The sequence below is a fragment of the Platichthys flesus genome, chromosome 1 (genome assembly GCF_949316205.1).
Source record: "Platichthys flesus chromosome 1, fPlaFle2.1, whole genome shotgun sequence".
Taxonomy (NCBI): Eukaryota; Metazoa; Chordata; class Actinopteri; order Pleuronectiformes; family Pleuronectidae; genus Platichthys; species Platichthys flesus.
In genome coordinates this window covers 19,857,487-19,882,650 of record NC_084945.1, presented here as the reverse complement: position 1 = coordinate 19,882,650, position 25,164 = coordinate 19,857,487, and the positions used below count along the sequence as shown (strand labels likewise).

Here is a 25,164-nt window from a genome sequence, read left to right as displayed (position 1 = left end):
CTAGTGAGCTGTGAAAAAGACATTAACATCTCTGGCGGCTGCAGCAAGTACTTTTGACCTATAATAAGACTCAGCACAGTCTCTTTATAACAGACCCTGATGTGCTTTGTATTTACTGTGCAGCAGTCTAACATTGGTAAAGCATTATTGTAACCCAATATGCACTCCAATTGCTCAACCTGTGTCTTGTTCCTATTAAATTAAAGTTTTTGTTTAAACAGAACTAGGCTAGGTGAATAAGTAGACAGAAGATTGTTATAACACTGTCATTAAATTCTGCCATCACAACAGTGATCCAGCAGTAGCCATCAAAGCAATATTAACAAACTACTCTTGAAGCCACCGCATCAATTTCTATTTCTAATTAAATGTGCACTGCTGTTTGTGGTTCCATGTCAGAGGTTAAATACCACAATCTTGAGGTTAATAGCAAGTAAATACTAATTACAATAGCAGTGTTTATCATTTGAGATGAGCTCGACTTGTAATGACAGTTTGGCTTATTTGGGGTTAGAGGACTGAGCAAAGGGTTAACGGTCGTAGTCCATAGGTCAAGGGTCACCTGAAGCAGTGTTAAGCCATTACTAGGTAAAACATAATTGTCACTGTTTGGCTGAGGGATAAATGTGTGAGTGAAAAACAATGTTATATCCTTCATATATATATATAGACACTTGATCAATTCAATACATAGTTTCTGTTTGTGTTATTTAAATATGCTGTACGGGAAATCCTGTATTATTTATTACTATATTATTATGTCTTACAGATGTTTCTATTTTTACTTTCCACTTTTCTTATGTAACATGGCAAACTAATAAAGAATTATCTTATCTTAGTATTGTGATCTAGTCTTATCAGGTTAACCTGTGATGCTGATTTTGGCAGACCACTTGGAGGTCCCGTCAAGCACAGCCTGCTTGGCCGTCTTCAGGTGGCTGGTGACCTCCTCTTTGGAGACTTGGAACATCTCCTGGATCACCTCGAACACTTCAGGACGGTTCTTCTCCCTTATCTTCATGCGCTCCTTCATAGCCATTATGATATTGTGGGTCTTGTCTTCCGCCCCGTGCTTGGAGCTCTTCTCCACAGCCCCTGAAGAAAGCAAACGGTGATAGATTGTCTAAGCACACTGGTCTGAATATTTAATACAGAGGAATTGAAAGTGGCGATGCATCTCAGTGGCAGGGCATTTTTTCTGTGTATCCATCATATGACTTACAGTTCCATTTTTTAAATAAAGATGATGCAGTGCAATGTTAAAGCATCAAGCATAAAATCCGATCTAATGTGCATCAGTGTGACTTTACACACTGACTGTGTGAGCGTGTGTGTAAGTTGAGAAATCATGTATTAACGTTGGTGTGGGTGCGTCTTTATTCATGTGAATGGCTCTACAAGACAGGCGTGAAGCTTAATTCTCTTTATCTGTGTCATGTATCTGCAGTGCCAAGAGTTCAGAAAATGACATAGATGAATCCCAGTTTGAACTGTTCTACTAGTGTGTAACTGATATAATAACACAGACTTTTATAAGAACCAGAGTGTAGCTAATCCACTTAAGGTGTGTGAGAATTGCTGTGGGGGGAACCGTCCTGAAGCCTGCATGTCCATTGTTCCCTTTATCGTATGCTGAAACAACAGGGTGTGCTTGATTGGAAAAGCTGATTAGAGCCTGTAATGAATGCAAGTGACTGGACTGAGGGAAATAAATGCACCATGTCACTTGAAGCAATGGGTGTAAGAGAAAGACGTTATATGTATTACACACATCCCCATAACAACGCCCATGTTGTGCAGCTGTACTGTTGGTATTTAATGATTTCGAAACGTCAAGGGAGGGAAAAACTACAGAGTTAATATCATAGATGAAGTTTAACACAAGCACCTTCCCAGACCAACCACATGGTTTTAGACCCAATCGATCTTGATGTATCAATTCATTGCTAAAGAAATAATCAATCCTAACTGACTGTGAAATCATGAAAATTAACATAGTTCTCTATAAGATGCTGTTAAGACCACAAATCATACTTGCTCTCTGACACTCTTTTTCTCTCTGTGTCTCTCTCACTCACTCACACACACAGACACACACAGACACACGCGTGTGCGCAAACACACAGTGTTTTGAGTTTTTGAATTTTCTCAGCCAGTGCTATTAGGGTTAATGAGCACATCAATCTCATTCCTTACTTTGTAAACAATCTGCATTGAGCAGGTCTTGGCACTTCTCGTGACATTTAACGCCGCACTCCGAGCAGCGCATGCCCTGACGGGCGATGCCCCACAACAGTCCCTCACACTCATGGCAGTAGGTGGGTGCAGTCGCCGTCCACACCTCAAAGTTATGGGGTGTTGTGGATGAAATTGGGTAGATCAGAGCCTGGAGAGTCTTCTTGAAGACATGTAGTTTCTGAAAAACAAAGAGAAGGCATTGTGGACATGTAATATTAACTCTGGTATAATGACAATGCTAAAAGGATCAAGGTTAGAGGTAAACCATATAGGTGCAGCTCATGTTGTAAGACTCATGGCAGTACTGAATTCAAACTGCTGAAGTAACACTATGGCCAACATAATAACACAAAGCTTGAGTAACATTTACACAAAAACAGCCTAGCCATAATTTGATAATTATGCAGCTTTTGCAGCTATCATTCATCAGTGCAGTAGCATTTTTCAAGCTTCTCTCTTTTCCTGGATTTCGTTATTCCTGGAGATAACATATAGGGGCCTACGTTGGTCCCTTCCTGAATACCTTATCATCAACAGAGAGAGTAAATCAGACTTACATCTAATTAAGCTTAGATTAACGGCCTTAATTATTAATTATTAATTATCCTTAGCCCACAGGCTTTATTCCCATTGAGTGGTCTACTGACAAAAACTCCTCCAGACAAAAATACTAAACTCTTCTGGGGGCCTGTCTCGACTGATTGCTGTGTAAGAGACGGCCTTTTCAACTTGACCGCTTTACTGCCACAGCCCTTCCATCCGCAACGACAAGACTAAGAAGCGGGACTTGCCAATTCTTAGAGGCAGAATCAATGGATGCTGTTAAGAAGGTTTTAAAAGTGAGCATTATCTAGATTGAGAGAGCGAGAGAGCAAGCGAGAAAGAAAGTGACAGAGAAAGAGAAGGGGATGTATGGCGGCTAAATAAATCTTCAAGAGGCACTTGCTCTCCTCTCCTCACCCCTTCCCCGCCGCCCTTCTCCCGGCTGTCAGCTCCCAGTGTGTTGACAATGTGCTTTAACACCTGAACAGTAGCTCTGCACTCTACTGCTAAGACTTCAGCGCTGCCCACTCAGAAAGGTAGAGACACACAAACACACACACTCTTGCAGAGATGATTAAAAGGCAGCAGATGACAGGACAACGGGGCTATATAACGTTGTAAGAGTTTGCTGACGCAACTGAGAGGCAGCACAACGCTGGAGGACTTTTAATAAAACACAGAAGGAAGCAGAGAGATTTCTCTTTTAATCTGGGGACGATGAGATGAAGCAGATGTCGAAGATTTAGCCACAACTACATTAGGTCACGACTGGAAGCCTTCTACTCACCAAACTTAATACTGAACTGTCTAATTCTGATACAGCCTGCAGGAGATGAGTGAGTCACATTAAGATTGTAACTATTTCCGATTAGATCTTGGAATGATGTATAAGTAATTAAATGGTGATTTCATTGACACATCTATTTCTGTTCTATGAAAATGTCCCACCTTTCTTCTCTCTACCTCTCTTTCTCCACATTCTCAGTCCTGACACCATATGTCACACAGCTCAGCAGATTCAGGAAGAGTGCAGCATGTGTGAGTCTCATGTGTTACACTGCGAGGTAACCCTGGTGATTTTGTGCAAGACACTGCTTGAAGTGATTGACAGCTGCAGTTTCCGCCTGAGACCAACATGACAGAGAGGAATCCACTCTCTCCTGCTTTCCAGTTTCACAACCTCCGGTCATCTGACATCCTCCTCATCCTCAAAGTGTCTATATTAACCAATAAACACTGTACATTTTCAGCTTAACAACAAATCCATGTTTTTGGTCCTGTTTTTTTTTTTTGTCACAACACATGTTGGAAGTATCACATTTAGACAAAATAAAAAAAAAATTACCTTAAACTAGAAAAGTTTCTGTAGACATGAATATTTTCATGATCCGCCCACTGGTCCGGATCTGATACAACATCCTTTCTTCGAATTTGTGGGAGTTCATCTAGATTTTGTGTAATCTTGCTTAAAAACAAACCAACCAACAACCAGACTGTCAAAGGTGAAAACATAAAATCCATGGTGGAGGTATTTGGAATGAAAGCACAGGCAAGCATTGTAAAACCAGTGATATATTGTACTGCTGAGAACCTGTCTGATATGTCAAGTTGCTTTAAGTATCACATGGGGCCTAAGGATATTGAAAAAATATATAATTGAGGGTAATATTTTCACATCAGTCGATATCTATAGCAGAGAATGACAAACCCTTGATGAAGATCTAAATATTTTATAAATCTGGAGTAGATCATATATCCCCTCTGTACTTACACATTGCATGAGCTTTATATCCATATAAATTGAACTTTTGATATAATGCTATTGATGGAAATTAAAAGGCAATAATTATTGATATTGTTTTATTGCCAAATAGCAGCAACACATCACATTTTATTTCCAGACAGTCCTTGAACTACGTCGGATCCTGGCTTTGTTCTTCCTCGGTACAAGTGAGACCCAGCTTCTGTCTCACCAGGTAATGGCCCCAGTTGCGGTTGCCAGTCACAGTTAAAAGTCTGTGTTGCTCAGATCACATGCAGCTCTGAACACTGAGCGGACACACAGGCCGTTAGTCTGCCCACACATAATGTTCCATTCTGCTCTAAAAAGCAAATACATGGGAAACATGACGCAGAAGGAAACACATCAGGCGTTCTATAGGTCGCCAGTGACAGAGCAAGTCATTTTAATCATGTGTTTTAAGCTGAAAGAGGTAAAAACCTACAGGAGTGTGCTGATGGAAGCCAATGTGAAGACAGAAATTGGACAAAAAGAGGAAAAAATGAGAGACGCACTCTAAATAGATTCAAACATCTCTCCAAGGACCAGAGGGCGGATTGTTCAACATGGCTGCCTGATCAGGGACATCAGGGCCAGGGGGTCATGGTGACAAGTCACTCTCTGCTCTGATCTTCTCTGTTTCAATCCTCATCTCCTTCCTTTTTCTCGCAGTCCTTTTCTTATTCCTTTCTGCTCTCTGCGCTGGATCCTCTGCACTCTCCAACCACATATGGTCGTTCACATTCACTCGCTGTCCTCACAGGGAAGCACTCTCCTGGACTTAATGCAGCAGATAAAACTCTGACATCTGCTTGTCCTACTTAACAAGACTACACAATCTGCATTTGTTCTGAACTCAGCTCCCCTCAGCCAACAACTATCCACTCTTTCCTCTTTGTTCCTAATCAGAACGCTGGACGTCTATCCCTAAAGTCCAAGCCTTACTTACCACTGTAGCCCAAGAATCTGCTCCCTTCATACACCAATCAACACAATGCATCTATCACATCATTTCACCCTCATCGCGGACATGAGCTGTTCATCCCTAAAGCTCCTTTAATCAAATCCAGCTATTAGTAAGCAATCAAGACCCTCTCACTTTAGGGCAACTGGCCATGTGCACCATAAGCACCAAGTCAAGAGAAAGAAAAAGCTAAGTGACTTGAAAATGTACACAAATAGGTATGCACAAATTCAGGGCCATGTCTCCTGGATGTTATATGTGTGCATTGTTTACACAGAAATGTGTACGACTAAGCTCATCGTGTATTATACGTTTCTACTGGTGTAATGAGTAAATGTTACTGCTTTAATTTAAAAAACAAAACAAATTGGTAATATATTCTCTGCTAGTTCTTACTCAAAATATAACCAGACCCTCAGTCAGTGAACGTAGACTGTGTGTCTATTTAAACCGTGAGCTGACTGAGCTGAGAGCAGCTCCTTTCTGAACACAGAGCTCTGCCAACAGCTAAGAAGCTGAAACCTCTTTCAGAAGTTTTATCTATAATCCAAAAATGAATTTATCTGGGTCAAGATCATCAAAATATTATTTGTTTAAGAATCATTTCATCTATTCATTGTTTTATTAAGCTAAAATCCCTTGTGTCTCAAACCAGTGACCATTATCATGGCTTACAGTAGAAAAATGAATTGCCGGCTAAAGAGATGATTTTAACAAAGGGTTTTTATAGACAGAAAGACAGGCAGACAGACAGATGCGGTAACTCTGTATACATCTAAAGAAATAAAGCCTGTGACTAATGCAGTCCATCTCATTTTCATTTTGAACCCTGCTTTCCTGGCAACGTGCTCCTGAGCCCTGGAGTCCGTCTCAGCTCCAGCAACCTCTTCTCCAAACACCTCCCTGACATATAATGAGGACATTGGTCCTGCAGCCCATGTCCCTGAAGAACCCTCCATTATCCTGTAAGACTTGATAATAGCCAGTAGCTGATTTTCGTGCAGGCAATGCGGGGATGTTAGTACTCACCAGGTCCTCATTATTCAGGGTGGACCGGTTCACCAGAGCAAACGAGATGCCTGCCTTTCGAGCAGTGAGGGTCTGAGGGACAGGGAAGAAGATGAAAAGGAATAAATTCATCGAGCCGTTTTACCTTTCTGCGCTTGTATGCAGTATTCATCGCAATGAATGTACACATGTAGAAAACATCTATATAGAGTTAAATGGCTTGTGAACGGGTGATCAAAGTGCACAGAGAAAGTGAGCTTACCAAAGCCTGTGATTTCCAGGAGGTCGTGAACAGGGGGTGAAAGAATAAAGACATTTAATTAGAATAGGAGTGGGAGGAGGCAAATGTTAAAGGCACAAACAGCAGAGGAATTTGTGGTATTTATTTTCCATACTGAGAGCATAGGTGCCTCAACTGCCATGCAGGACTGCTTGATAGGGCATAGAGCTCTAGAAAGATTTAGCTATTCATCAAGAGAGGTTATACAGCCGTTGCATGATTCTTTATCCACTCATGCATTGGAGGTTGCTAAACTGCAGTCATGCTTGGCATTTATATTTACTTCTCTATTGGATGAAGCTTTGACCATATTTTCTGCTGTCTGCTCTGTACATTAGTTTGACACAAACATAAATACAAGACACACACACACACACACACACTCATGTATGGGTGAAGCCAGCTGTACTGCACAACACAGACTCACACTCACACACTTTGAAGAAAGAAAACAAACACACACACACACACACACACACACACATCTGCCCAAACATCCAATATCTTACTCAAACATGTGAAGTACACACCCGCACAAACACAAACAGGTAACGCACAAGTACAGACGAACAGATACACACAAGTAAATTAGCCATTATATAAAACTCAATTGAGTCTGGGTGACCAGAAATTGATCAACATGTATCCCATACTGGAGGACGTTACGTGACAGAGGAATGCAGACATGGACAGCTGACAATATTGGATCAGTCTTTACCACGACCCTCTTGTCCGTACAGCCCAGCTATGGTAAAGATCCATGGAAGCCATGGAGAATGTAGGAGGAAACGTGACCTCTACATGAACTGTGAGTGTTGATGTAAGTTTATCAACATGCACCAGCACTGCTGAGGTTGCTGCGGGCGATACAATATGACCCTCTGTCCAGATATGATCTATTCGGCTACAATAAAGCGTTCAGTGCCTTGTGAATTAATTTTCGACATTCCTTTTGGTTTTTATTTCTTTGTTTTCACATCCCACCAGTATACGGGGGAACCCTACTGTCCGTTCCAATCAAACGCTGTTGCTGCCCGGAAGCAATCGCAAAGCAAATGTGGGACATTGACAAAGGAGAGGCATGAAAGGGGACCAATTTGTTTGCTGACTAGTGACTTCATCCCAAGTGTAAAAGGCTTGCTCAGTGTCACTTTTACATGATTTAAAAGCCTCACACAGTTAAATCAGAAGTCAATGAAGTCTCTCGGATATATTTTTGGGTTGAGTTGTCAACATTTCAAGTTGCAAATTTTTCGACACCCGCCGAGCAACGAGGAAAAAAAGGGAGAAAAATGGCCAAGCTTCGGCGAGGGTGAAATCTGACAACTCACTGAAAAATATCACCCATAGCTGTTATGGGTCTATGTAGGGATGGTAAATATACACGCAAAATCCAAATAAATTGAAAATTAAAAACGACATCCTATACTTACCAAGACATTGTTGGTTATTAATTTCATGAGAGATATGGACAAATACAGCATCAACTCATGTTGTTCACTGTGGTATAAACATTCATCAGCATATATGTGTATGACATCAAGCTGTATTATAAATTTGCATAAACAGCTATTTTCATTATTTCACAGTAAACTCTAAATCAACAGGTAGAGGTTTGTTTTTAAAGAGACTTAAATTAGTGAGTGGGATTATATTTCCGTTGTTTTGGCTGAAACACATAAAGATGAGAAACAAACAGACACGAGACAGACAGACTCTATGCAGAACATAATAGACAAACAGTTATATACAGACAGAAATACTAACTGGTCTCACAACATTCTGCTCTCAATCAGAAAGACTAAACGCGTTGTACAGTGCTCAAGTTGGGTGCACTGTAACAGGCTTCTCTGTGGGATATGTTACAACACATTATGTCACAGTAAAAACAAATGGAGAAGCATCACTGTGATGCAATGCCTTAAAAACTCTCTAGGGTAATTAATCAAGCCATAGCGTTATGGCTTAGGTTATATTTAATATCCCCACTAGGCAGTGCTCTACACTACACAGCAAGGGACTTAAGTGGTTGCTTTAATCACCATATAAACTTCTTTTTCGATTACAATCAATTTCCGTTGTTTAGATATATTTTTAAATATATCTAATTTGCATATCTTCTACATAAGTATATGACATCATCTCTATCATAAAGTGAACCAAACATGTCATAATTCAAAATGCCAAACTCAGACAAAGATAACAAAGCCCAAATAATATTAGGGTCCTAAGGAAATTAAGATAAGAAACAAACACTGTCACTCTTCATCACATTATAGCAGGTGGCCAATTAAAATAATTGTCTGCAGCAGAGGTTCATACTCACTCTGTGTGGTTTAATTTGGGGTCACTGAGATAGAGTTGACATAAATCACACATAACCTTGTTGGGGCAGATGACTCACCAGGTCCCGGACAAGCGGCACTGTCCTCTTGCGGCGTAAATCCGGCATGCTGTCAATACCATAAAGAATACTGCCAGTCCTGGAGAAGCAGACAGATTTAAGGTGTATTAATAACATAATAATGCCACACTGGGGGAGACATTACTACGGTGAAAGAGTGGGGTCTTGATTTACACAGCTGGGAAACACAATGGATCATGGCCCCTAGCTAACCTGTCTCACCCCTTCCTCTTGAGTTCACATGGTGTTGACCATCTACACTGGAGCTCCTCTCAACCTCTGTCGTGCCCACAGGCTCCCCCGTCCTCCATGTTATCTCAATTTGCACGGGTATTGCTGCATACATGCTTTTACAGATCCATACCTGTTGGATTTATAATACACACTATGAATGCAGAAGATAGTAATCTGCATGTTAGTCAAGGCCAACGGCAGCTAAATCTATGCAAATCCACGTATCGGAAAAAGTTATTTTAAGATGATTCTCTCAGTCTTCGACACATTTGTTTCTCTTGCGCTCTCCTTCTTCCAACTGTCGTGTGCACAATCCCTCACTGCTTTCCCACCCGTCCTTCTCCTTTCTTGTGAAGCTCTCGATGCCATCACCTAAACTCTCAATCAACGCCTCCCTAATGACCTCAACATGACATCCAGGTACCAATGCCTCCACACAGATAGAGCTGCTCAAGCTCTCCTGTCAGCCCTCTCAGTGACATCAGTGGTATGACCCTAAAGATACAGAACATGAGGAGCTGCACAGGCCCCCTGCTCTCGCTGCATTTATACACAGTAAACGCTGCAAGTAGCTGCATAGTCTTGTCATGAGCTTTGGTAAATATATGTATTAGCCATTCTTAACTCTTGTGACCTATGACAACAGCTGGCTTCATCACTGATCCCAAATCCCCAATCACTTTCATAATTAACTATTCGTAGACAATCGCATATGTGCAGCCAAGGGGATGAGTTCCTTTACAGATGTCATGGAGGCATGAGGCATCTTGTATATCAGCCTTCTCTCTGTGGTATGACACAAAAACGGAGAGCATCATATCCCTCATTGCGGCTGCACGTCAGGCAATCTGTGTGTTTGCAAATTCTCTGCACCATGTGCCGCAGCATGGGGGCACACAACAGACGCTCGGATTTGTGTAATTGCAAACTGATCAGATCAGTGTGTGAGCCACCACTCACCCTCCAGTCTGCAAGCCGAGCACTTTGGGATCCAAAAGACTGCGAGGCTGTGAAGAGAAAGATCACTTAATGTAAGACAAGAAATACAATGTGAGTGCACACAACTAAACACAAAGCACTCAGAAGGACTTTTAAACAACAAAAATACAGTGCAACAAAATGTACTTAGGGAAAATACAGTACATTTGGAGGTCAACTCGGGATAAGATAAATGATATACGGGAAGAATTGCAGCACAGGGAGAAGGGAGGGAAGCACCACAGGCAAAAGACCAAATTATTCCACATCAATGTAATTTGTGGGCTCAAGACTGAGAGTTTTGCCGCTCTTGGTGCTTCAGGCCAGAATGGCCTATTGTGTAATGCTCCCTCCTCACTGGCCAAAATGTCCACTTTGAAACACAAACATTTTCTGAAAAGAGACTGATAAAAGGACAACCAGCACAAAGTGACAGCAAATAACCCATGCTACATTCTCTTGTATAACTTACATCTATTTATCTACAAAGAAAAAGACACTCTGACAGTACAGGTGGATATGACAAGAACGCACAATCACACAACACAAAAACAACAAAAATACATATGCACATGCAATGAAATCACAAGTGACTGGATGGTTGTACTGTAGATGATAACTGATAAACAAGGACTTAAAACCTGAGAATCCAAAGCACTGGCGTCTGGAAGGAGAAAATGACAGTAGGGTGCAGAGTTAGAAAAGAGCAGCTCACCAAAAGACAAAGACATTATGGGCTCTCTGGACACTAATCTACCATTACTTTCTTTTGACAACAAATTATGCAGAAATGGAGACAGAGTCAACATGTGCCTCAGGGAGGAAGGCTATAAACACAGGGACACAGTACACACAGTAGAACCAGTAAGCTCTGTTTTACAACAAATTATGAAACATGAAGATCATTATTTAAACCAGTGCAGCACAAATAATAAAAAAAAAATGCCTCTGATCGGTAACATTACCTGTGTTAGCTATGGAGACACGGGACATTAGGTAAGTGTAAGCGCTTAGAATCATTTTGCCATTTTGGAGATGAACTGAGAAATGGCCAACACTCCTCATAAGCAAGACTGCAGAGGTGCAATTACTGTGCTATTGACCCATGGGTGATAAATGACGAGATAACCGTGATCTAATGTGCTAGAAAACAGAAAACAGCTGTTCACAAGAGAAAGATCAAGTTGCTCATCTGATTAAACTGACATTGAAACACTGTTAACATGCAGTTGTTTTCACACCAACACTGTGAATCATTGTCTTCATTTTGTTCTCAGTTTACCTGAAAGTTGACAAAACAATCAGGTAAATATGAATTGATAATCATTTAACAGCAATAATTCTGGTGCTGCACATGTATTGAGAACGAAGCCCAGAGTATTTGGTGGATGCTATTACCCAGAGTGCTTCATACAGCCATTAGTGCTCACTACAAGCACACATCTTTTCATGATGAGTGGTCCTTGTGGAGGCACTGATATTAAAACATAGAAAACATTAAAGATGCATTCTAGTCAACATAAAAACAATTCGATTGTATATCTTTGTAAGTGCTATTCGAAGCCAGCTAGATTATTCAATATGTTTCGCTTCTCATGTTAAAGACTTTCAGTTCTTATGCCTGGGACTCCACCAGTCAATGAAGAGGCCGTTTGAGTGAGAGTAGAAATGTTGGGCTGGACGATATGGCAAACATTTTTATTAAAATATATATTTCAGTCAATACTGACAACTACCACAATAAATGATTATTTCTAAATTTGAGGGCCAATCTTTGCTCCTGAGTGATGGCTTCTTTATGAGCAGAGAAAGATAAACTTAATATATAGGGACAATATTTTACAAATCTGAAAAATATCGTGCTTTCATAATTCATAACAATATACCGATATAAATTGAATCTTTGTTAAATTGCAATCGACCAAATTTTGGTTGCGAGATTTGTTGATATTGCTTTATTGCCAAGCAACTATCTTCTATCTGGAGCAGGTCCTGTAACTTCATTTATAAAACACTTTAACCATATACCACATCAACCACACATATCATACTTAAATACACTATGAAAGTCCACAGACAATTCGTTTTGTATAAATTCTTTAAAATGTTTTGATTTACGTAAAGACACTACATGTGTATATCTGTGAAAATATATTAAAGTGTGTGAGGGGGCACCAAAAGCTCCACACACACACTGAGACACAGCACTCAGCGAGGAGCTGAGCTCAGAGTGGGTACCATGGACAGCGATCAGCTAAGCTACTTTCAGCACGGCTTTACAGATAGAGCCATCTCCTCCACCAGCAAGCTCACACAGATAGACTACAGGGTGCTGATATAAACCTCATTCCACTCCTGGCTTATATGTGTAGCACAAAAATAGAATCAATAGGTAGAAAACCTCTGCGAGTGCGTGCAGGCAAAATAATCGAGGTAGCAACAGCAGCAGTGAATCCTGAAATTCAGTGTCGACACACATGGTCACACTGTGCATAGATCAGAGCTCACTGAAGCGGAAAAGCCTGCACGTGGCTGATAGTACAACCAGGACTGTCCCCGCCTCTGACACACACAGCCATCTATTAACACGTTCACATTCGCAGTGCACTGAGGTGCAGACCGGGGTGTGAATGTAAGTCAATCAAAATTAGAAAAGCCTAATATCTATTATGTTTTTACAGCAGGCGTTTGGAACACCCTACTCTAAGAGTACACAGCAGAGAGCACCAGACGACAACGGAGCAGTAATGGGGAAACAGACTATGGGGTCCATGGTGACATACAGTATTTTATTTCTTTCCAGGGATCGAGACAGACTGCATCTGCTCTGGTAAGCATCATGAACTAAAGATATTTTATATGTATAATCATTAGTTTATTCATCATTTAGCAAAGATGCAGTTTGCAATAGAAACGATTACAAATTCTGTAAACAGCATCTCCAATCTTCACAGATTACTTTTCTGTTCAACCTCTATTCCTTTCTAAAAAATGTATATATAGATATTTAGATTTTAGGAGAGTTTATATTTACCTCAGGTCAGTTCAAATTATTTGTTGTGGTAAAAGGTCTGGAGGCCAGTTTCCATCCCTTCCGACTGACAAACAGCACTTTAGCTTAATATTCATCACATGTAATATATTTATCAAAGTTTGCCTTAGGTGAGGTGAATAAACACGGATGAAAAAATGTCTTGTGTGGGTGGTATGGATGACTGACCTCACAAGATGAACCTGGTTGCGGGTTAATGTGGTTTTACCGTTTAAAAAAGACCATATTTCCATTTAGCGTCAGGGTAGGAATTCGTGTTTATTGTTGCTATAAATCTGCAATTCAAAGATTCTTCTACATACTGAACAACAAAAAACATTGATTTAACTCCTGGCCTCAAACAAGTCACATATTTGTATTTGACTAAACATGACAAAAAGACTTCTTATACATTCATATTAATATTATTAATAACTATTCATAGTCCGGGCTTTTGATTCTTAATCGCAGATCTAGATTGATTAACAATGCAATCTACTAGTTGACTCTGTAACTAATTACACTGTCATCCTTAACTTATCAATAATATTTTTTACATTCTATGGTTGAAAAAACTAAAACACGTGATATTGTTCACAGTGGCTCATTCTGTATGGTTTCCTGATTCACTCGGATAGGACAGGGTCTATAACTGATGTGATTAAAAGGTCCACCGCAACATCTCTATCCATCAGCGTCACCATTAGATGCGTTGCTTTTTTATATCCTCAGTTACAGTCCTCAGTGTAAAGTCAATTTTATGAAACAAGAGTGATTAAAGCTGCAGAGAGTGTAAACAGCCCGGAGGAGGAACACTCTGCAACTGTTCTTCACTTCAAACTGACACGTAAGAACAATTTCACTTTGTCAGGTAACTCCAAAACCAACAGTATCAGCCTCTTAGCAATTAGCTCCTAGCTCACTCACCACCCAACCTGCCTGCAGGATGTTGTCTCTGCCAGAAAGCTGTCTAAAGAAAGCCGCCTGTTTGATCCAAAAACTTTAAACTGACATGTTTCTCCTGACAGCCGCCATGATGCTCGTCAGTGAGAACACAAACACCTGCGTGGGTCACCTGACAGACAAACCCCCTGGAGGAGGGGACCACCCAGAGGAACACGTTATCTATCGTGTTTTATTCTTCTACCAAAGTAAAAAAAGAATTGCTTGTCATGGAATCACATTTCTGCTTGGCTTTTTGTATGAATGTTTATCAACCATAAGGCTCCCAGTCCTGCAGTAAAGGTAAGCTCCTCACTGACATCAACACAGCAGCTAGCCTAGCTGAGTACAGGTGAGTCCCCGCCTCAGTCACACACTACGAGTGAATGGATGCCAAGATTACTTGATACTTGTGAAGGCTGCTAGGAACACTAAAATTACAACCTTTGTGTTAAAGGACTGTGTGCTCCCCCTCTTTGGCAGAGGCGAATCACTGGCTGCGGTAAACTAGCATGCCCTAGCCAAGCAACACCACTGGACCCTGACTTCACTTTGAGTAAGTCCAGGCAACAAGCACATCGAAAACCTTAAAAAGTCAGCTTCACAGCCTTAGGGTATTTCTTTAAATGTTATCTGTCACCTATTCATTACTGATACTGGTTATAAACCTGACTAGCTCTGCCTTCATTTGTTGTGTTCAGTGGTGTAATTCAGCATCATTTGAGACTGATAAACAACTAATGTGCGGTTTGACAAGTCTTCTGAACAACTGGACATTATTGTCTATAATGTGTCCCCGTACTTTTTTGTCTATTCATTTTTTTATTTGATCTGCTGAATTTTCATATCTAACCCATTTATAGTTGGTATTTATTCAAAATTCCAGGGGTTGATCAGTGCTTGCTCATATTTTACAGATTTTGAAAAGATTCACAACATTTTCTAGAACTGCTTATGGATCTGGATACTTTTGTTATTCTTTAACAATACAAAATCTACAAACCAATTAAAATCACATGTATCCCAAATAATTTCATGTTATCATATATTAGCGAAGGCCCGACAGTGTTGCGATGTTTAGTCGCTGACAGCAAGAAGCTTCCCAGTTCAAATCCCTGTTCAGCCTGGGATCTTTCTTTGTCGAGTTTGCATGTTCTTCTATGTGTCCATATGGGTTTTATCCACGTACTCTGGCTTCCTCCCCCAGTCCAAAGACATACAGATTGGGGTTAGGTTAATCAGATAGACCATATGTCTGAATGTGAGTGGGAATTGTTGCTTGTCACTGTTTGTTGGCCCTGCAAGGCTGGCAATCTGTCTAGTGTGTACACCGCCTCTTGCCCAAGTCAGCTGGGATTGGCTCCAGCTCCCCCTATGACCCTCAAAGAACACTGGCATAGATAATGGATGGATGGATATATTAGCAAATTACCACTTGCATCTTTAATAGTCTCACAGGGACAAAACAAATCATGACCGAATAAGTCTGTAGTGAGAGGTTGAAGCCCGCCAGGCTTGGACTTTATGAAATGTGGTCGCTCAGAATGAGATAGGAATGTCCCAAATGCCTGTGCCTACCAGTCTGTTCACTGATGAACAGATGAATGATTATACCAAAGGATAAGGCCATTTCCTTCTATAGAAATGCATCAACTACAGTAGTAATGTTAGAACTCACTGCTCTCCTTCAGTCCTAATTTATTCAACAATGACAAATTTTGTCATTTGGCAGGCATGTTTAATTAAGTTCAATTCTGTTTTATTCAGTTATATTTATGTTTTCTGCCTTGTAGACATGAAACCCGTAGGCATGAAACTGCATTGGGTTAAAACGGCGACCGTGCCCTCATCTTATCAAATAAACTCGCTTCTATTGTCATTCAGATGAGATAAGAAGTTTACAGATAAAGTCAAAACTGTGATTTGATCTGAATTATTAAGAATGTGTCCTAGTGCAAGTTCAGGGATTTAGCAACACTTTAATCAAGGGGCCCTCTTCAGGCCTTTTGTCAACATCAGTCTCATGTGATCTGACCACATCTCTAAGTACCTCAGTCCACACCCCCCATTAGCATTCATCTCCACACTTGTCTCCTGTGACCCCTTGTGACACCTTGTGACCCAATGTAATTGGATCTCACTTCCCTGCTCTATATGTAAATAATCAAGGACATGACTTCTGTTTTTAAAGACCAAAATTATGTTGTTTTTAGCTATTCTAGACTAATGTAAGTATGTATATGTGTATGTGTGTGTGTGTGTGTGTGTGCATGTGTGTGCGCGTGTGTGTGTGCACGTGTGTGTGTGTGTGTGTGTGTGTGTGTGTGTGTGTGTGTGTGTGTGTGTGTGTGTGTGTGTGTGTGTTTTAAGAGTGGCTGATCAGAACAATGCGGCGCAAGCGGCTGTGCAAAACCATTAATTAAAAATGAAATATTATAAATAATATGTGGAAGTCAAAGTTTCTGGAGTTTACCACAATTAAATACTCTTGGAAACACCAAGTGTAAAAATACTTGGTGGTTCAATGTGGGCCATGAATAATTTGCCTACTTAGAGCTGACCACGTGTGGATTGGATCACCTGAGATTGATGTCAATAGTATGCCTGAACAGTTTGTATGTGTTCAATGTGAAGCCTGGCGCTACAGTTAGCTATACCGTAGCTCCTCTGGGTTGTGAGCATAAACTTTGGAGAAAAGGATTTCCCTGTTTACACCAATCAGATGAAAACAACTGTATTGAATCAGTCAGTGCTTTGTATTGGATGATTTCACTTGAAACAATAAAGATCTTTCATTCCCTGCATTAGCATTTTCATATCCACACTTTCTTAGGAAATTTTGCATTAGGCATAAAGAGAATCTACCTCCTTTGCCTCCCCAGGAGAAAACAGCAAACTTCACTAGCAGCAGACCTCTATAAATATTCCAAGCAAGGCTGACCTGGTTACAGAATGCCCTTGGGAGTGTGAATTAGCATCTGAATACAGACGCTGCTGTAGCCAGTTGAAGAAAGGCCTGGCAAAAGTGGTAGCACTGCTGAGACTCACTTCACAGCTACCACCAAGACCAGTCAGCATGCTCAAGAGCACGAGTAGGGGTAGCACACATCAGCTACAAAGACAAAAAGCTAATTTGCACTGTGAATCTCAACCATTGGTTTAGGCTTAAACATGTTTGTGTCTAACCTCACTTAACCATTTTAATTAACTTAATATAATGAATTGAAGAAGAAAATTTGAAGTAACATTGAAATAAAAAAAAACATTTGTCAAATACAAATTTTAAATTAATTTGTGATTAAATCATTTAGTTCCATCAACAGTTCTCTAGAGTCTTTAATTCCAAAACTGTGGAAAAATCTACAGTTAAGTCTTCTTGCAATATGCGTGCTACAATCTCTGGCAGTTTCTACATCATACATTTTCAATGACAGTCTTCAATGACACAAAAATAAACTCTGATGTTTCTATAAACTCTTTAAGATTCAGCAAAAAAAACTGTGATGTTAAGTGTAATTGTAGCATTATCAAGCGTTAGCTAAAATATAACCTCTCAGCATCAACATAAGCACATACTTTGAAAATGAATCAGGACAGCCAGATATATAATTGTATTAGTATGATGAGTAAATAAGGGTTAGTTGATTTTGGTCACAAAATTCAGACTTCTTGACAGACGTTTTAAACACATATAAGCTGTTGTTTCGACCTCACATTTCTTACCCTTGCCCCTTTCAACAAGAATAACTGATGCATTCCTAATGAAAATTATTATATTGTATGTTCGGGGCTATGTTAATAATTTAATACATTAACATTAATCCACATTAAGCAATGTGTATTTTATGGTAAATTATATCTTGGCTACTAGCATCTCATGTTACCTTTAAATTCTTGGTCTCTTTCAGGCTATTAAGCCTGGTCAGTTACAACAGTTTATCTAAATAAAGTTCCCATAATTTGAGAGTTTAATTTAATAGTGTTGAGTTTATTCTCTGCAGGATGTTTGCGCTTGTGGCCACTGAAAACATTTGTGTACACATCTGTCACACTGCCTTACAATATCCAGGTGTAGCCTGTATTCCCTGAACTGCAGGGCCTACTTCACCATGAGTATCGCAGCCGTAGCTACGTATGTAGGTCAAGAGCTTTTTCATTTTAAGTAAGAGTGGAAATTCCCTAGCCTCTTTTTTGCATTCCAGTTGAAAGACTATGTCCCCCTCAATGATTCAATTCAACAATTTGAACAGCCATGCAGATTTTTTAATCAAAACCATGTAAGTAAGACTTGTCCCATCAATTATACATTATTTTGATTTGGGAAAATTACTGTAGCAAAATAAAATTATGATTAAAACATTTAAGTGAGAGTTCTGGCCCAATACGCAGCTGTATTTAGGGATTATTTTTTTTTAAATGTCTAGAACATTCCGGGTAGTTGTCTAAATGAAAAGGTCATCACATTGGGTTTTGCTGTCGTCCACCACAATGCTACCCAAGATTAGAAAATAATCATGTTTTTATTCATTGCAAAAATCTGATGATACTTTTAGAGTACAGTCCCATTGTTTTAAGGTGTGTTAAATTTTCAAAAAATGCCAGAAAACGTTTTTTGATGGTCTTATTCTTTGAGCCAGTCTACTACAGACAATTGAATGCTGTACCATGGCAATAAAAATACAATGTCGATACCACACTGCTATCCACCCTCACAGAAAGTCACATCTTCAGTTTTCAATTCAAGTCTCAAAGTGAATCAAAGTGTGAGTATATACTCTCATTGAGACTCAAAACAATGCTTCTGTTGGATGAATAAAAAGGGAACAGGCCATAGCTAATGTGTATTTGTGTGTTGTTTTCAAACATGGGCTGATGCTAAGATGTTGGCTAGTAATGTTAAGTATTCACAACCAAAGATATATTTGTCTTTGCCTCGATGAGCAGTTAATATTGTATGTATGCCACAGAAAAACACAGATATGATCGGTCATGTAAGTAACAATGTAAAGCTTAATATTTCAGAAAGATATTAAAGTGACACCATGACAAATAAAAAGGAGTAAAGATTCATACCCCCGGCCAGGATCTGCTGCTCAAGTTCAGCCATCTGCTTTCTGTAGGCCCTGAGTGCTGCTTCCTTGAATGTGGGTCGAAGACGCTTCTTGGGTGGGGCCTCTGCAGGCTTCTCGTCGGCAACATTTTTGTTTTCATCCTCCGTTTGTTGCTCCACTTTTTCAGACACCTCAGTGGCCTCCTCAATTATTTCATCTAACTCCTCTAACTCTTCATCAGCATCGTCCATCTCCTCTGTCACATCATTGTCCTCAGTCTCATCCGGCTCCTCTACGTCAACATACTCCACCATTGCATCATATTCAGCAGTGTCCACAGTGAATGGTATTTCATAATCCTCATTGTACTCTTCATTGTACTGCTCATCCAAACTGCAATCATAGTCCAGAACACATGCCTCTTTACCTTCCTCGAAGTCCTCTGTAGCTTCAAAATCTTCTGATGCCTCAAAATCCTGACAGACATCATCTTGAGATGCCTCAATGTCGTCAAACACATCATTGTCCTGAGAGGTCTCATACTCCTCTGTTGGTTCTTCTGTCTCCTCTGTCTCATCTGCATTCGTTCTGTTCTCCAAGTTTGCTAGTACCTGCTCCATCACCTCAACATAGTGAGTCTCATTGTCTACTGGTTGTTCACCAGCTTTAGGTTCTTCATCTGTTTTCTCATCCTCTGCTTTGCAGAAAACAGGTTCAGTGCCGGCATCTGAGTCTACTGTGGAGCTGTTTGCATTGGAGGTGGACAGGGTGCGGAAACGTCCCATAAATGATGAAGAGGGGTTGGTGGGTTCCTCTGGAGGAGTAGGGGTAGTCTGAGCACCTGTCTTCCAAACAACTTCCAGAGCTGACTTGGCCCTCTGCAGTGAAGAGCCAAAGCCAAAACCAAAGGATTTCTCACTAAGATCTATGCTGAGCCTACTGCTCCAAGACTTTGGAACCTCCTCGACCTTCTCAGTTCTAATCTCACTCTGGCTGCGGTACATACTTGAAGTCTTATTCTGGCTCTGGTGAAAGCTATGATTCACATCCAATTCAGGGAATTTTTCTCTGGGAAGTGTTTTAGAATTTACCTTGGGGGCATCTTTAGAGGCTATGTTGGATGTTACTTTAGGGGCTTCTGTTGGGGCTGCTTTAGGGGTGTCTATTGGGCGAACTTTAGAACTCTCTTTCAGGGCTACTTTAGGGGCTTCTTTAGATGGAATTTGTGAAACTTCTTTTGTGGGAATTTTGCCAATCTCCTTAGATGCGACTTTTGGCATCTCTTTTGGTGCCTCTTTTGTGGGTAGTTTTGCAGCTTCTTTGGAAACCTCTTTAGCAGCAGCTGTCAGACCTTCTTTAGATGGAACTTGAGGGAACTCTTTAGCAATGACTTTAGGAGAATCTTTTGGGGAATCTTTAGGGGATTCTTTAGGGGTTGAAATAGGACTCTCAATTGGGGTTATTTTAGGGCTCTCTCTGGGGGACTCTTTCGGACTTTCTTTAGGAGTCATTATGGGTTTATCTTTTGGGGCTACTTTTGGAGCTACTTTAGCAACCTCACCAGAAGCTGCCTTAGATGTCACTTTAGATAATTCTTTAACAGTGGGCTTTGTGGCATCTTTAGGTCTGTCTTTCGGGGGAGCTTGAGTGGATTCTTTAGCTACGGTTTTCTGAATCTCTTTAGGTAACTCTTTAGGTGATGATTTAGAGGTCACTTTGGGCATAGCCTTTGCAGTTACCTTGTTACAACTCTCCTTTTGCAATATTTTGGTGCTTTCTTCTTTAGTAGCCAATTTAGTTTGTTTATGTGTCACTTTAGCAGCAGCTTTAGGGGCATCTTTAGATGGTACTTTTGTGGTTTCTTTTGTCTTCGCCTTACATACTTCTTTAGTCTGGCGGGCAGATGTCTTGACAGACTCCCGCTCTGTCATGTGAGGAATGATGTGTGTGGTTATTGGTGGAAGAGAAGGTTCTCTGTCAAACATGAATTCTTCATCTCCCTCAAATTGCAAATCAACCTCCTGACATTTAGTGATGTTCTCTGGAAAACCAGGGATGGTTGATGGGTCAAAGGGACTACTGACCTCTATCGAGGCTTCCAAGCCAGAGTCTGCACCTTGTTCCAGATGATGCCAGTCTTTCCACGGTGATAGATCACCTTGCAGAGAAACCTGGGAGCCACTATAGTGGCTTCTGTCCCCAGACATGCAGACAAGTCCATTGCTCACCCCACTGTCAATAGTTTCTGTTGTCTCAACCTCATTGTGTTCATAGTTTGGATTTTCCTTGCTGAGTGGGACACTAGGCTCAGCATACCAGGAGGAAGACATGTCTTCTTGTTTTCTCTGCCACAGTTCCTGATCTGAGGAGGACAGCAAGGAGCAGCCATTGACCCGTGTAAAGTACTGGCTCTCTGAAAAGTCTTCTGAGTAAGACTGGCAAAGTTTGGAGCAGTCAGACTCAGAGCGGCTGAGTTTAGGGGTTGAATACTCACTCTGAGAAAGCCAACCAGGAGTCAGATCAGAGTAATAAGCCTTGGCATGCTTGTCTGGGTCATAGTAAGAGTCATCAGCATAATTAACTGCTCCTGAGAAGCCTGCTTCTTCTCCTGACTTGCTATGGTCATGGGTTCGCCTCTTCTCTGATTTACTCTTGTGAACAGGCTTTGAAATCACCATTGCATATTTATTTCTGCTTAATTCCTCCAATTCTTTATCACTGTCCATTGAGTCCCAATCATCACTCTCTTTATCCTTTCCAGAGACCTTTAGATCCATGCTCTCGTAGGTTTGTGAGGAGGGCAATGCTTTGTCTTTTCTCTCCTTTCCATCATGAGTTAAGCTATCAGTAGAGACTGTAATGCCTGTACCTTTAAGTTTGTAGCATTTTTTCAAGACTATATCCCTATCTTGTGTTGTTGCAAAAATTACAATAATAGGACGGGGTTTTGCATTTGAACATTCTCTCTGTTGCCCTAGCCTATGAGCAAGTTCAATTTTTATTGTTTTGTTGGCATCAATGAAACCCATTTTGTCTTTTAGTAATTTATATATCAGACTCTCTGTTTTTTCGTGCCTTTCTTCGGGAACATTGATAAACCGCAAGGTTGAATTATTAGCCTGGTGGCTAACTTGTTTAATGTAGTCATGGATATCACGTGTCTCTCTTCTAGACTGGACAAATCCTGAGCGAAGCTGCTCAATCTCACTCTGAACGACTTCCACACTACTGGAAATCTCATCAATTGAGCTTTTAAGAGCATTGACATGGCCACGAAGCTCAGACAGTTCTGTCTCTATCTGGCTTATTCCTTGAAGCTCCTTAAAAATCATCTCCATGACATCCTGTGTTTGACTGATGCAACCTGTGGAGGAGGAGCCAGGCTCCAGGGTTGAACTCTTTTGCTGCCGTCCAGCACGGTCCAGAGACTTGCTCCGAATGCCCAGGGTTTTCCTCCAATTGCTCACTTCGGAGTCTGAGGAGACACATTCCTGACTCTTTTTCCATTTTCTTAACTTGCGTAGAGCACCCAGCCTAAGTGTGTGTAGACTGGAGCGTTCCACTCTTTCCCCCTCAGAACTTCCATCAGAGGGAGCCAAACTGATGAGGCTCTTCCTGTTTCGTCTTACTGGCATTGTGTGTGATTTATGCTCATCCAGTCTCCGGACAGGTTTTATCTCACTCAAAGAGTCAGAGTAGCTACTATCAATCGAAAGAACCTCAGGAAAGATGCTTTCATTATTATTCAAAAAAGGAGAGCTTTTTGGGAGTCCATTTGCTATAGCTACACGATAACTGAAAGTGGGTGACAAGGATGAGCAGTCGTTCTTTCCGTCGTCGTCTTCAAGCGATATGTTACGTGCCGAAGAGCATTTGGATATATTTTTCACTGTAGTCTTCAGTGTAGTAGAAAAAGTTAGATTGTGCGCTTGCAAATCAGCGGCCGATTTAGGCTCTATATTTTCGCTTCTCTCTTTCTTCTTTATTGGGTTTGCCAATTTCTTTGTAAACATTCCTTTGCAAATCTTTTCAATGTAGGATGATATGGTCTTGATTAGGGCAGAAACCATGGATGACTATCCGGTGGACTGTTTTTGATCATCTAGTGAAACGAGAAGATGGCTGAGGATACTGTGGTACTGAGCCAAGCAAAATCAACCTGTGCTTTGCCGTGAGTACCTCACAATCACTCAAACTGCAGGTCCCCTAGAGAATCAGCAGTAGTCTTGAATCCAGTCGCCTTCCTCCAGAAATGAAACATCTCTCTGAAAAAGAAAAAACTATTTAATTTCAATTTTTCACAGATTCTCATTTCACATTTATGCAAACAGGAAATACTTTATTGGTATATGCTTTGAGTTAAATACTTAAAAGGCACTCAATGAGTGGTCTCAATGGGTCATCTCTAATCTTAATGCAAAAGAAACAGGTGATGCACATGAAGAAAATACAGTTCCTCATTTGAACAAAGGACAGTTTTTTTCTGTTTTATTATTTAATGATATGGGTTATTAACACAGTTAGCTGTGCATGGCTTTATAGCAAACCCCATAGGGCATTGAAGACACCCATCAAACTTAGACATCACTAAAACTCTATGCCAGAAATGCTTACAGAGAGAGGGGAAGGGAGAGACATAGAGTGATAATTGTGTGTTAGTGTGTGCTTTTGTGTGTTTGTGTGTGTGTGTGTGTGTGTGTGTGTGTGTGCAGTGCAGGGATTGGGAGGTGGATAAATCATTTCCCATTTGCATGCACATATATTTATGACAGTCTATACATTAATGTATGTATAGTGTCAGTCAAGGTCAATATACCCACTGGCTACACTGTTATATCCAACATCTACAGCAGGAGATAGCATTTATTCTACTTGCCTCAAAATACTCTTAAGAGAGTGTATATGGTAAACAGGAAGCACAAAGCTATGGTCATACTTCAAAAGTGAGTGGATCATAAATAAATATTTAGCTTAATAAAAAAATGGTGATGTTAAAAGACCTGATATTTGGTCATAATACTTGGTCATTGTTTAAATCACCATTATTATTACAAATATTTGTTTTCAACATAGAAACTGAACACACAACACAGACTTTCTAAAATTATATTCAACGCTAACACAAAATTGTAATTGATCATATTGATGCGGATCGTGATGATTTGTTTCAATAATTATTGTCCTAGAATATAATTAATTTGTAATTTTGTGTCTTAAGCCAAACTTGAAAAGATTTTTTAACTAGGTTAATTAGTTAGTGAAGAGGTGCGTTTTGGTATTTTTGGTGTGGTGTGGGTGCCAACTCAGTCAGTGACCTATGTTGTCATACATGTATTGTCCGAATTAAATTCATTGCAATTGATTCAGCAATGCAAGTATGATAATCCATATGTGCAACTAACTAAAGTGGACATATCGGACAGTATTAGACATCTAACAGCTTGTAGTTGTTTGAGAGGTGTGTTTTCTATAGAGTGGAAGTGGCCGACTGAGTCGAAAGAGGGTTGTTTGTTGTGCAGAGGATCCGACAGCTGCTCCACATTAGTTCTGGTGTTTAGAGCATGATGTGTCTACAGTCTCATGACCACAGAGACATGCTCACTTCAAATGAGTTGTGATATACAGCATCACAGTTAGCTTTTACTGCAGGGCTCTACAGACGGACCAGGCATTAGCAAATAGAGCTTAAGACCAGGTTGCCGGCATTGTGT

General features: G+C 40.4%; 1 protein-coding gene across 1 annotated transcript in view; it reads right to left on the bottom strand.

Annotated features, from left to right (window-relative positions):
* LOC133954152 (protein unc-13 homolog C) overlaps positions 1 to 25,164 on the bottom strand; it is a 104,513-nt gene that overhangs the window by 73,628 nt on the left and 5,721 nt on the right. Inside the window, exons 2-9 of the mRNA XM_062388465.1 lie at positions 19,476 to 23,718; positions 11,071 to 11,093; positions 10,412 to 10,458; positions 9,218 to 9,296; positions 6,796 to 6,801; positions 6,555 to 6,626; positions 2,197 to 2,416; positions 868 to 1,095 (exon numbers count right to left, since the gene is read on the bottom strand). Coding sequence (XP_062244449.1) covers positions 868 to 1,095; positions 2,197 to 2,416; positions 6,555 to 6,626; positions 6,796 to 6,801; positions 9,218 to 9,296; positions 10,412 to 10,458; positions 11,071 to 11,093; positions 19,476 to 23,523 — 4,723 coding nt within the window. The 5' untranslated portion in view covers positions 23,524 to 23,718. The remainder of the gene's footprint in view (positions 1 to 867; positions 1,096 to 2,196; positions 2,417 to 6,554; positions 6,627 to 6,795; positions 6,802 to 9,217; positions 9,297 to 10,411; positions 10,459 to 11,070; positions 11,094 to 19,475; positions 23,719 to 25,164) is intronic.